We start from the raw sequence: 12,878 nt of genomic DNA, 5'->3' as shown, positions 1-12,878 counted from the left end.
TTAAGAAGAGTTTTGTCTGCTTTCAGAGTGGGTCATTCTAATAAAGACAACATGAGACATTTGATTCAACGGAAGGGCAGGAGCCAGCCTGAATTCAGTTTACAGCTAATACAGATCATACTTAGAGAAATACAAATGGGACCCTATGAAGTCTAACTGGTAGAAGATAATACAGTTTTAGTCAATTTGATGCAACAGGAATATATTCAATCTCTACAATGAGCCAGAGGCTGCCAGAAACCAGGAACAAGATGAGTAAGGCTAAAAGCCTTTTAGGCTACAATGTAAATATCCTGAAAGGTTCCCTAGTATGGGGTGGAATAAAGTGCTAAAGTGAATAAAAAGGCTCAAGACAATGGGCGAAACACATTTACATAGAATGGAACATTACCACGTGTCAGGAGTAAAAGAAAACGGAAAACTGCGCTTGTGTGGACATGAAAAGACATTCTCCTCCTATTACATCTTGTCCAACGTTGGCAGAGAGACCACGGCTTCCAGTCTGGATGACGTCAATGGGCTTTGGTGAATTCCATGAAAATTTCAAGCTGGCAGCTTCCCTTACTACTTAATAACCATGCCAGAATCTTTCAAAGGAAGATATCAGTTTTTCTAAGTGCACATGTGGAGCAGAATTATAATAACGCTTTTATGTTTCAAGATATTAGAATTTGTTACTATGTAAGCTAAAAAGAATGTGTAACTAAAAGAATAATTTACTAAATTTAGGGGCATTACATTTAGAGCAAACAAGAGATGAGTTCTGACAAAAAGTCAATATGGAATCCATTTCATTAAGTCCAACTAATTTAAAAGTGAAAATATTGTATTTCAAGAGACCAGGTGTACGGCCAATTGGACATAGAAAAATATCTGTAGGAAAATGTGGGGCTCTTAATCCACCCTACGGAAAGCTGGTGACTAAAGCCAACATACTCAAAAGGAGGGAACTGACAGGAGGGAGGCCCCGGGTTCTCTCTCCACAGAGAGCCGAGTGGAAGCAGAACTTGAGAAAGCCTGCGGAGGAGGAGCTCTCACGTCAAGGAGTGATGCTCAGGGCAACGCAGCCTCGGCAGGGAGACCCAGCTCCGGGGCACTCTTCACTTCACACCACCCAGCCCGCAGCCTAACAGCTCTGCCGCTCTCTAATCAATCAGCTTCTCTCTCCCCAGCCTTCTCTACCCCGCCCCCCAATTCCCTCCTTCTCCCAATTTGGTAGTGTATATATTGCTCATCATTATCAGGTGCCTCGAACCTCGAATTTTCACAACATAAGGTCAGGAGACTAAATAGGTTAAAATTCGTTGAATGCGGGACATCAAGAATCAAGTTTGGAGGACCAGAAATCTGGACCTTAGTGGGAGTAATTCCTAGATAGGGCAGGTCTGAAAGGTTAGGGATCTTCTAAAAATGGGATGGAAGCTGAAGTTTTCCAGTAGGTGTCAAAGAAGTATTAATGTTAACACTGAAGTTTAAATATTTGTCAGAAACTAATCATCTGCCTATTGAGAAAGTGGACCAATCCTTAAAAAAACAAAAAGTTATATAAAATGATCACATGCTTAGAAGAGCTATAGCTGCATTATCTGCTGGTAATCCGATAGCCCTAAACACCATTACAGGATTCCAGGTACAGCTCTGGGGGACAGACAAGGGACAAAGAGGTTAAGTAAGAAGCACCAATCTTAGTGTTTTGTTATCTAAACAAATAATTAGTGATTAGCATACTGTGAATACTCATGGACTGTCATGACACCTCTTAAGTAGTACAACCAGAAACTGCTTTCTATTCAATAAGCAATTTCACATCTCCTTTTGGGCTGAATAAAAATTTCTGACTAACATGAGCATCTGAAAATTTCAGCAGTATCTTTAATGAGCTAAGATCTTCCGAATTTCTTAATAAACACAACCCATCATATAATTCCCACTGATACGCATGTTCTATCTAAACGGCAAAATGGAACACTCTCCAGAGAAGAAAATATTAGTTTGAAAAAAAATTTTTTCCTTTGGAAAAAAATATTCCAAGGAATGTTTCTGATCATCCTAAAATAATGTCAACAATGACTTCCTTGCATGAAAAATCCCTTTCTCAAACTCAAACTATGTAAATATGTATGATATATATTATCTTTTGCACTATAACATAGGTAATAAGAACACAAAGGTAAAAGAATGCTTCATAAAATCTCTTCAGTGAGAGATGATATCTGGGAAAATTTGTTTTCTTGCCCCATAGAACCAAGATAATAACACCTGATAAATTCACAAAGAAGTTAGCATGAACAGTCTACTTAAAGCAGCAGAGACCAAAAAACAAAAGAACAAACAAAAACCCCGAAACAACAAAACCTAGTTAAGAATGAAAGCTTCTGTATGATAACTTAAAAATTATAGTAGAATTTAGTGATTAAAGCAGAATCTGTGACAAATTGCCAGACTAACCCTGACTGCAGATTTATACCAGGTCTTTTGCAAACACTTCCTGGCAAAGAGGATTCATGATCTTCAAAATCCCTCCACCCCCTGTAACCATGAATACAGGTTAGTTTCAAAACATCTTCCCAAAGTTTGAATTCTCCCACTTCTTTATAAACAACCACAGACCTGGTCTAATACCAGTTAACAAATCGGCACTCCGACTATAAACCCATGATTTTTAATAAATGCATGATTTAATTACCATACTTTAAAAACTTTTTGTTTAGAGATCGTGTTGAAATACAAATAAAAAATGCAAAAAGTTGCAAAACTAAATAGTACAGGGAATACCCTTTATCACGTACCCTTTACTCAGATTTGCCATTGTTAACATTTTATCCACCTGCTTTACCATTTGTACTGTGTGTGTGTGTGTGTGTGTGTGTGTGGTGTGTACTTGATTCTTTTTCTGAGCATCTGAGGGTAGGTTATAAACATTCTGGTCTTTTACCCTCAAATACTTCAGTGAATGACACCACAACCTAATACATGTTCCTATTATAAATAAGACCAATGTGAATGTCTTCGCACATACATTGACATTTGTGTAAGATTATTCCCTTTGCATACATATCTAGTGCTGAAAACAAAGAGAAAAAAAAATGTTTAAGACTCCTTATGCATCGTGACGAACTGCCTCCTAAAAAGTTTGCAATACGCCAACTTCTATCACTAGCACCTTAGCTGATCGTTTGCTTAACTTTCTAAATTTGATAGGAATTTGTTTAGTAGTGAAGTTGAACACTGTTTCTGTATTTAATGTACTCATGTGTACAGGTAATTTTCTTCTTTTGCCTCTTTATACCCTTTTAGAAAGACTCAAAGTCAGAACTTGCTGCATGATAATGCCCATGGCAAATCCTATTGTGAAAATCCATTTACAGGCCTCACGAGAACGAGAATAAGGATATATGACAAAAGATAATCCAAACCACAAAAACTCAAGGCAGAAAAAACTGCAATATTTACATAATAAAATTATTATTGAGGTCTCACTTGCTAACTTTGGAGCCTGTAATTGTTCTCTAACTGGATAAACAGCTAGAGGAGAATGCACCTTGAGATGGTAAACCCAAACACTGTTTATAATAAATCGTATATATAAAAGAATCTTTCAAAAAAAGCTCAATATTGCAGTGTAGATGTCTAATTTCTAGGCAAGTTTAATAAAGACAATTATGTGCAACATGGAGAAAATCGTAATCCAGAAACAAGTTAAAACTATTCCAGCACCTAAACACACATCAGCAGCACCTCACAAATAGAACACATAGAAGAAATACAAAATTACAGACAAGTAGTAGTTATAATGTACTAATAGTATAATATATGTTTCTAACCTGTTGATATGCATTTTCTCCTGTATTTTAAGCTTTCTCTCTCTTTAAAAAGACCCTGCCCTGGGAGGACAGATTACAAGACAGAATCCTAAAAGGAAGGACAACGGTTAAGAGAACACCAGAATAACCCCAGACAGTGGTAACAGAGGTCTGAATCCAGCAGGATAGGAGATAAGGAGGACAGAAAGGAGAGGAGAATGACAGCTATTTTCGGTTACTAAATACATGGGACTGAATGCAGACTGGATGTAAACAATGAAAGAACTGAGAGAGACAAGAATTTTACAACAGGGAAAGTTGACAGTGAGTTTAAGGTAAAACCAAAGAGATGCACAGAAGGCGTGGGGTGAGGAGCTGTACACAGAGAAAATTCTAGCTTCAATGCATTTAATACACCTATCCCGAATTTTGTATTCAGAACATTCTAGAAACTATTTTAACTTCAGCATGCAAATATTTATGTCATCGTGAAAATAAAATCTTATTTTTAATTGTATACAAAGGAGAGGGCACATTACTGAAGCCCGACTGCTCAGGCCCTGGAGAGATTACGCCCACCCCGCAGCGCTGGCCAGGTCCGCGGGGCACGGCCTCAAGGTGGCACTCGGGCGGCTTCAGCCACAGCAGGGGCATGTGCTCACCCCCTGATTAGATCACATTTCACAAAATACGCTCGATGAAAATTTTTTCTTTTCAGAATTCTGAGCTGTGTGATAAACAGAACCTATGACACGAGTAGGAAAGAATGACTCATTTTTCTCTATTTAAAAAACCCCTCCTAAAAAAAATAAAAAAAAAAAAAAAACAAAAAAAAAAACCCCTCCAAATTACGCTATCATTTTGGCTTAGAGAGATACTCTTGGTTTTATAATAACTACAGGGTCAGTTCCACAGTTGACAATTTCCAGCTACAGCCTAGAGTCTCAGACATTTGTCACGATGGGGTCGTGAAGAGAATCTGCATACCTAGAAGCCGAGTGGGCCTCTGCTGTCCTGAGACACCAGACCACAGAGGCCCCACGTCAGGAGGTCAGGATGCAAGTGGAGATCCCCAAGCCCGGGGAACATCCTCCAGCCTGGGATTGCTGCACACTGCTTTCAACCATTTCTTGCCACTAGGTTTCATTTTTCACCCAATCTGCGCGTCTTTATCTCTTAGAAGGAATATTTTATCTGTTTACCTTTACTGCCATCAGTGATACCTTTGGTCGTACTTTTCTCATTTTGTCCTTAAGATTTTACATCATTTGCTCCTGGTTTCATAATGATTTAGAAGATAAACATCCTATTTGAATTCCATGAGAGAGTACCTCCAACAATTTGGTCATTTGCAACTTCCCTCTCCCACAGAAATGTCCCATTATGTCTCCTATTTAAGACCTCCAGCACCTTATAACAATTATAATTTTCAAATCCTCTCTTTCACTAAATGCAGTAGAAGACAAGGGGTAACCTAGAGACTCCCAATGCAACTGTGCTTTTCTTTAGGTCAATATTGAGACTTAACCACTTTACTGATATCCTTACTCAGAACCAATCTTTGTATATTACAATATTTACAAACAATTTTATTTAAACTTTTCAGCGAGTCATATGTTCACTTGAATCCAAATTCAAAAGGGTGTACAACAAACAGCTTCTTTCTCTCTCACGTCCTCAAGCCACCCAGTTTCTCTCCTGGAGGCAACCCATGTTACTAAGGTCTAATGTGTTGTTAGAGAAAAAAACTACATATTGAATCACTCTTGCGTCCTTCCCCAGACAAACCCACCAAGCCTGGAGTATTATTTTTATGCTATTGGTATTCTTTTTGCTAATATTTTTTCCAAAGATTTTTTTTTATAGATATTTACACTTAGAGTATTACATTTGCCTCTTGGAAGTTATATTTGCTCTATAAAAATAACTCTGAATGACTCCTTTTTTGTAATCTGAAAGAATTTAAAGTGCTGTGAAACTAATTATCAGTCTCTTAAAGATCTTGAATAATTTGCCTGTAAAATCTCTGGACCTCATGCTTCTACAGAGGTAACTCTTGTGCAGCTTTCTCCAACATGTTGACCCCAGAACTCTTCTACATTCTTAAAATTATTTACTGCCCCAAAGAGCTTTAGTTTATGTGCGTTATATCTACGGATATTTTCCATAATAGAAATTAAAACAAAAATTCAAAATACTTATTTATCATTTCATTTAAAAATAACATAATAGGACTTCTGGTTTCTGGATCTGCATATAAGGAGCTTAGAAGTTGCCATTCTGTCCTAACAACACATAAAAAGCTGAACAGACTGAAACATCAACAACTGTTCTAGGATCCACTGAAGAGGTGAGGACACAGGGCAACTCGCTGCCCCAAGATTGGAGAGACGGGCGAAGAGAGACAACTTACTGGCACAGAGACTCACAAATGGAAACCTCCTTGGGAACCGGTGCCAGGGCAGAGAAACCTGAACTATAATTGATGAACTTCTGGCGGCTTCTCTGAGAGTTAAAAACTCCAGGGAAATCCAGTCATGGGGTGGGAGGGGGGGAGAATTTTGTGAGATTTACCTCCAGGAACTTGACCAGGTTAATCCCACAGTAAATGTCTGCCAGAATTCACACAAGAAGAAGGTACCAATCTGAAAAGGCCTATATCTATTAAAGAAATTGAATCAATAATCAGCAACCTTCCAAAACAGAAAACGTCAGGCCTAGAGGGGTTCACTGCTGAATTCTTTAAGGAAGAAATTATACCAATCCTCTAAAATCTCTTTCAGAGGCTAGAAGCACAGGTAACACTTCCTAACTCATTCTAATCAGACATTATAAAAAAAGAAAACTACAGACCATTCTCTTTCATGCATATAAATGCAGAAATTCTCAATAAAATATTAGCAAACCAAATCCAAGAGTCTCCTTCCTCCAAAGAGGATTAACACTTACTTCTAAGCAGGTGGCTTAGAGGCACTAAAATCACAGATCACCTTAACCTAATCATTATTTGAGAGAGTTTAAAGCTGGGATTTATTTCTAATATAAAGCACTTTGGGTCTTTAACTGAAGCATAGAGAGTTTACCAGGACAATTTCCCAACCTTGGTGAGCTGTTTTTGTTTTTCTAGCCTCAAGTGTCCAACAAAAGCTCTGCTCAGCTTCTCACCCACTTTTCCCAGCATCAGCAGATGCCACTAAGGGGAGAAAAGTAGCCTGAAATGCCTGGCTCGCCCCTGCCTCAACAGCACTCTGATACACTCAAATACACGTCTTTTCTATTGTGTCCAGTTTTTCTAATTTTTTTAATTGTAGTGTTAATCCAAATAATTTATGCAACGTTACCAAAAGAGGAACTCCTCCAAAAACAGATTTAATATGGTTAATATTTAAGGGTTTTAGAAGTCCTGTTTTTTCCCTTTTTCTCCCGTTATGTGCCGGAACAAAACAATGTTTGTCTTCAAAATACGCATTCTACCAAACACCTTTCAGGGGTATGTGTATTTTTAAATAAATCCAAAGGATATACACCTTGTTAACTATGAGATACCTTTATATAATGTCACCTGCACAAAAACATTTTATCTAGAGTAGTGAAGACAAAACATTTAGAATAAAACAACTTTTTGAAAATATAGTTTTTTAAAAGAAAAAAATGTACCAAAGTAATTTCACATTTAAATTTGAAAGAAGAAAAACCATATCAGCTTTCATATTTTGATACTTTCCAATTCTACTTGCCTCTAAACATTTACAAGCATTATTTAGAAATAAAGTGTCATTTATCATGACCCAGTATTTTAAAAACATTTTAAACATAATATGTTTTTCCTTGTATTCGTTTTCCCTTGGAAAATTACATAATTTTATGAAGATCTTTTACTGGAAGTCTGAGAGAAATACTGTATCTGCTAACACTTACCGTGAAAAATACGAAAATCAATATATGGATGAGAACCTCTTCTTTCTGATTCAAATCCTGCTCGACTCCTTACGCGTACATCTCCTGGACAGAATCAGGAATAATACATAAGTTTAGAAGGCTGCCGTTCAGGAAGAAGCTCCCACATGCAATAAAGGTCTATGTGGGATCATACCCATAACTCAGGCTACTAATGATATAAATGGAATAAGTAATTAAGAGCTGATTTATTTGAAAGGGTTTACAAATTTCTGGCACTGAGTTATAAGGCTAGATGAGGTTTTTTTTAACCTACCCCTATAATAATTATAATCTCTATTTTAGAGTCACCTTCTGAAAGATGATTCACGTATATGATAATCCAACCTCATATCTTATTACTCACATGGAGTTAAAAAAAATCCTCAGCACAAAACTTTAAAAAGCCACAATGAGAAGCAAATGTTTATTAAGTGTCTACTCTGTGCCTAACACTATACTATAAGGGATATAAAGAAATAGAAAATATATTACCTATTCTCAAGCAGCTTATAATTTTTTAAATGCACAGAAAATTAAAATGTTAAAGATTTTGCCTGAAATGTTTAATTTGATCAATCTTCTTTTTTCTCATTGACAGTGGGTATAGTCAAGGTCTTTAGTTGGGTCTTAAACTTTGTTGTTTATAAGCTCAGTACTGTTTCTTCTTGTATTCATATGACGTTTGGATCTACTTCTCCATACAGCAACATAACCACTTCAATCTTCTGCCAGGTACTCTTTTTGTGCCTAGTAGACATTATTTCATTTAATTCTCTAACCAACTCTGAGAGACAGGAATCTTAACCCCCATTTTCAGATGCAGAAACTGAGATTTTTAGATGTTTAAGAGCATGCACATGCCACAAAGCTAGTGTAAAGGTGTGCCAGGGTTTAAACCTAGCTCTGCGGGCTCCAAAGGCAGCACCTTTCCCACTACACTTCCATAGCCTCCGAGTTTATAACCTTTAAGTCTCCAGTCCCTATTCCTGTGCCCTCACAATTCCGCTTGCCTGGAAGGCTTTCCTGCTTATTCTTTGTTTCAAGGTGCCTGTCATCCACCATGGGTCCATCCCATAACGACTAATCACTTCTCTCATGTGGAGATGCCTTCACTCCCTATCAGATGTTTACTGAGCACTCACTACGTGTCAGGTAACACAGCAGTGAGCAAAATATATAGAGTCCCTGTCTTCATGAAGCTCACCCTTTCATGGAGTGACACAAATAATAAAACAAATAAATAATTTCATTCTATGGAAGATGGTAATAAGCACCATGCAGAAAACTAAAGCAAGGAAAGAAGAACAGGGAGGCAGGAGTAGGGGAGAAGTGATTCATGACTGTGGTCAGAGACCTCAGTGAACAGGCGGCATCTGAGCAGAGCCCTGAAGGCAGTGAAGCAGTGAGCCACACGGCTACCTGGATGAAGACGGGCCCAGACGTAGGGAGAGCAAGCATGAATACCCTGAGACGGGAGCATGCTTGTCACGTTCAAGGTCAAGCAAAGAGGCCCGCATGGTTGGAGTGAGGTGAATGAGGGGAACTGGTAGGAGGTGTGGTCAGAGAAATAGTAGGGCCACATCACACTGGACCTTCAATGGGCCATTATAATAGCTTTGGCTGTTACTCCAAGATAGAAAACTATTGGAAGATTCAGAACAGAGGGGTGAGATGGACCTAACTTAGGTCTGAAAAGGTTCACTCTGGCTGCATAGACAAGAATAAAGTAGAGACGCACAGGTAGATGCAGGGAGACACTTAAGGAGTGAGTGCATTCAACGAGGCAACAGCTATGGCCTGCGGGGAGGGGGATATGGGGAGATGCTGGTCAAGGGGGTACAAAGTTTCAGTTACGCAAGGGAAGTTCTGGAGATCTAATGTACAACTATGTGACGACAGCTACCGATAAAAAACCGAGTAACTGTGGTTCAGTTAGGGATGGTAACAGCATTGGGGTGGTGAAATTCTGCATATACTTTGAAGGTATCAGCCAAGAGGATTTGGTGATGAAGTAAATGCAGAGGAAATAAGAAATAAGAGTCAAGAATGACGCCAAGGTTCCTGACCTGACAACCACAAGAACGGAGTTCCATTTCCTGAGATGGTGAAAGAATGCAAAATCACAGACCTGGGGAACACAAATCTTTTAACACATATGTTAAATGTGAGGTACCCATAACCATGTGGAGATGTTCTACAGAGTGAAGAAGACAGGAGTCTAAAACTCTGTTTTAAGGAGAGCAGAATCCTGACATGTCTACAGAGAGAGATGGAGACAGTAAAGAAGAAAAGGCTCAACATTCCTGGGGGAAAATGTGTGCTAGAGTAGAATGGTACTAGGCAGGTAAGATACACAAGGTAAATTAAAGAGGGAAAAAGGGAAGAAGAGCAAAAACAGGACACTGGAGAACACAAAGGCTTAAGACTATGAAAAGGAGTTAGTGAAAGAGGCACAAACAAACAAACAAAAACCCCAAAACCAAATCACCACCCCAGAAGCAGGTGAAGAACAAGGATGACTAAATATCATAGAAATTGAGTGAGGAATTCTGAGTATAAGGAGAGCAGTCATGAAGAAAAGACAGTAAGAAAAGATGAGTAAAGGTGCCTACTGGAATCTTTACAGTATGTTTTTGTTTTTTTGTTTTTAAATTTATTTATTTCTTTATTTATTTTTGGCTGTGTTGGGTCTTCGTTTCTGTGCGAGGGCTTTCTCCAGTTGCGGCGAGCAGGGGCCACTCTTCATCGCGGTGCGCGGGCCTCTCACTATCGCGGCCTCTCTTGTTGCGGAGCACAGGCTCCAGACGCGCAGGCTCAGTAGTTGTGGCTCACGGGCCTAGTTGCTCCACGGCATGTGGGATCTTCCCAGACCAGGGCTCGAACCCGTGTCCCCTGCATTGGCAGGCGGATTCTCAACCACTGCACCACCAGGGAAGCCCTACAGTATGTTTTTAATAGTATGAATTAAAGTACAAGGGATCAAGGAGTGTGTGGATGAAGAGGAAAATCCGGCAAAGAGAGGGAAAGAGAGATATATATATATACACACACACATACATATATGTATGTGTGTGTATATATATATATCAATTATATATGTATATATACACACATCAAATTCATTTTACCCTCTGGACTTGAGTAATACATTAAAGATTTAAGAACTGAGACTAGGAGAAGACAAGTGGCCTTCTCACCAGCCAACTGAGAACAAACACATCCAGTGACAGGACTATGTGATCAGGTAATTCACGGTCTCGTCTTTGTTCATGTTACTGTTTGGTATTCAGCAACTGTACAAATCTAAGACTCTTTTTATGAAGAATAATCAGGATGCAACTTAAAATTGTATACTAATCACAGAGTCCCAGTTATTAAGCCAGAGATTTCTCAATTACTCAAACTCTAAGATGCCCCTCTTTATTCACATCATATTAATTTTGGCTTCTAGACTCAACTTCAAAGTAATAGGTCATTTCTGAGGCAAACAGTGATGAAAAGCTACCTAATGAAAGATATCTCGATCTTGAATAACAGCAGATAACAAAATTAACTGATATTGGTGCAAAATAAATAATCCTTACCTAGCATACGAATGTACAACGCAGTCTGATCAGAGCTGTCATAGGAGATAGCTCCACGCCTCTAGAAAAAAACACACATATTTTAATGCAGGACAATTTAAAATGGGATATAAAATTCAATTCAACAAACATGTATTTATTATTTTTTGTGACACACTGTGCAAGAGAAGTTGGGATATACAAAATGAAATTAAATACAGCATTTGCTCTTGAAATCTCTAGTTGTGAGGAAGACAAATAATTATAATACAATATGATTAAGCATTACTGGAGATGTGGATAGAGAGTGAGGAACACAGTAGGTGGAAATTTAATGTCAGAGTACATCATACAAGCCCACTTGAAGAGAGAGCTTCTGCAGAGGTAGACGGAATTGATGGAGAGACACAGTTCAACTACTTCACTATTCCCTTCATTTAAACATGAATGAATAAGCAAACAAGAAACATCAGACATTTGAAGAAACTCTTTAGCTAGAAGTAAATGGAACAAAATGAAAAACCAAATGGCCCAGAAGCTACAAGAAATAAGAGAATTTTAAAAATGTAATCAGTGCACTCAAAGAAATTTGAGTAAAACAAAAAATGAGGTGTCACTGAAAGAGAACAGACTTAAACATACATTTTGAGCTTAAAAATAAACAAGTATAAAAAGTATCTTGCAACATTACTCATAATGGCCCCCAACTGGAAACAATCCAAATGTCTACCAACTAATGCGGTACAGCCGTACGATATTATTCAGTATTCAATATCTAGTGTTGTTATTCAGACATAAAAAGGACTGAAGTACTAATACATGTTACAACATGGTTGAACCCTGAGAACAGTATATTGAGTGAAAGGAGCCAGTCACAAAGGACCACAAAGCACATGTTTCCAATTATATGAAATATCCCAAACAGGCAAATCCATAGAATCAGAAAGTAGACTGGTGGTTGCCTAGAGTTGGGAGAGTTGGTGGGAACTGGAGAGTGAATGCTAATGGGCACAGGGTTTCTACCTGCAATGATGAAAGTGTTCTCGAATTAACTGTGGTAATGACTGCACAACTCTGTGAATATACCAAAAAGCACTGAATTGAAAAAAATCACCCACTTTAAATGGGTGAATTGTATGGTACATGAACTATACCTCAATAAAGCCATTATAAAAAATAACGAGTATTGCAAATATTTTAAATATAATTACCAAAAACAAAAACAAAAAAAATAAAAAAACACCTTTGTAAGACTTGAAACACCCTCAGCAAGTTCTGCCAACTCCACCTTCACACTCATCTCCCTTCCTCGATCTCCACTTCTTCGTTCTGTCTCAGGCAATAGCATCTCTCACCTGGACTCCTGCAATGTTCTACCCTGCTGACTGGTTTTCCTGCTGCATCTCTTGGCCCCCAGTCCATTCACACAGAAGCAAGAGTGAACATTCCAGCTACTGCTCGGAAGTCCTCCAATGGCCCCCACTACACTTGGAATAAACTCCAAACACCTGACTCTCCATGACCTGCCTACCCCTCAGCCCTCTTGTCCTACCGCCCTCTTTCTATCACGAAG

The 12,878-nt window shown here is 38.5% G+C and overlaps 1 protein-coding gene across 2 annotated transcripts in view; it reads right to left on the bottom strand.

Annotated features, from left to right (window-relative positions):
• The window catches only part of PDE7A (phosphodiesterase 7A), a 104,343-nt gene that overhangs the window by 35,155 nt on the left and 56,310 nt on the right, over window positions 1–12,878 (bottom strand). For both annotated transcript variants that reach the window (XM_082364830.1, XM_082364831.1), the window contains exons 2-3: window positions 11,327–11,387; window positions 7,722–7,805 (exon numbers count right to left, since the gene is read on the bottom strand). In XM_082364830.1, the coding sequence (XP_082220956.1) occupies window positions 7,722–7,805; window positions 11,327–11,387 (145 nt within the window). The remainder of the gene's footprint in view (window positions 1–7,721; window positions 7,806–11,326; window positions 11,388–12,878) is intronic.

This window comes from Balaenoptera borealis (genome assembly GCF_965194805.1).
Source record: "Balaenoptera borealis genome assembly, chromosome: 17".
Taxonomy (NCBI): Eukaryota; Metazoa; Chordata; class Mammalia; order Artiodactyla; family Balaenopteridae; genus Balaenoptera; species Balaenoptera borealis.
Note: the sequence above shows the minus strand (reverse complement) of the source record. Positions and strands in the feature narration are given on the sequence as shown.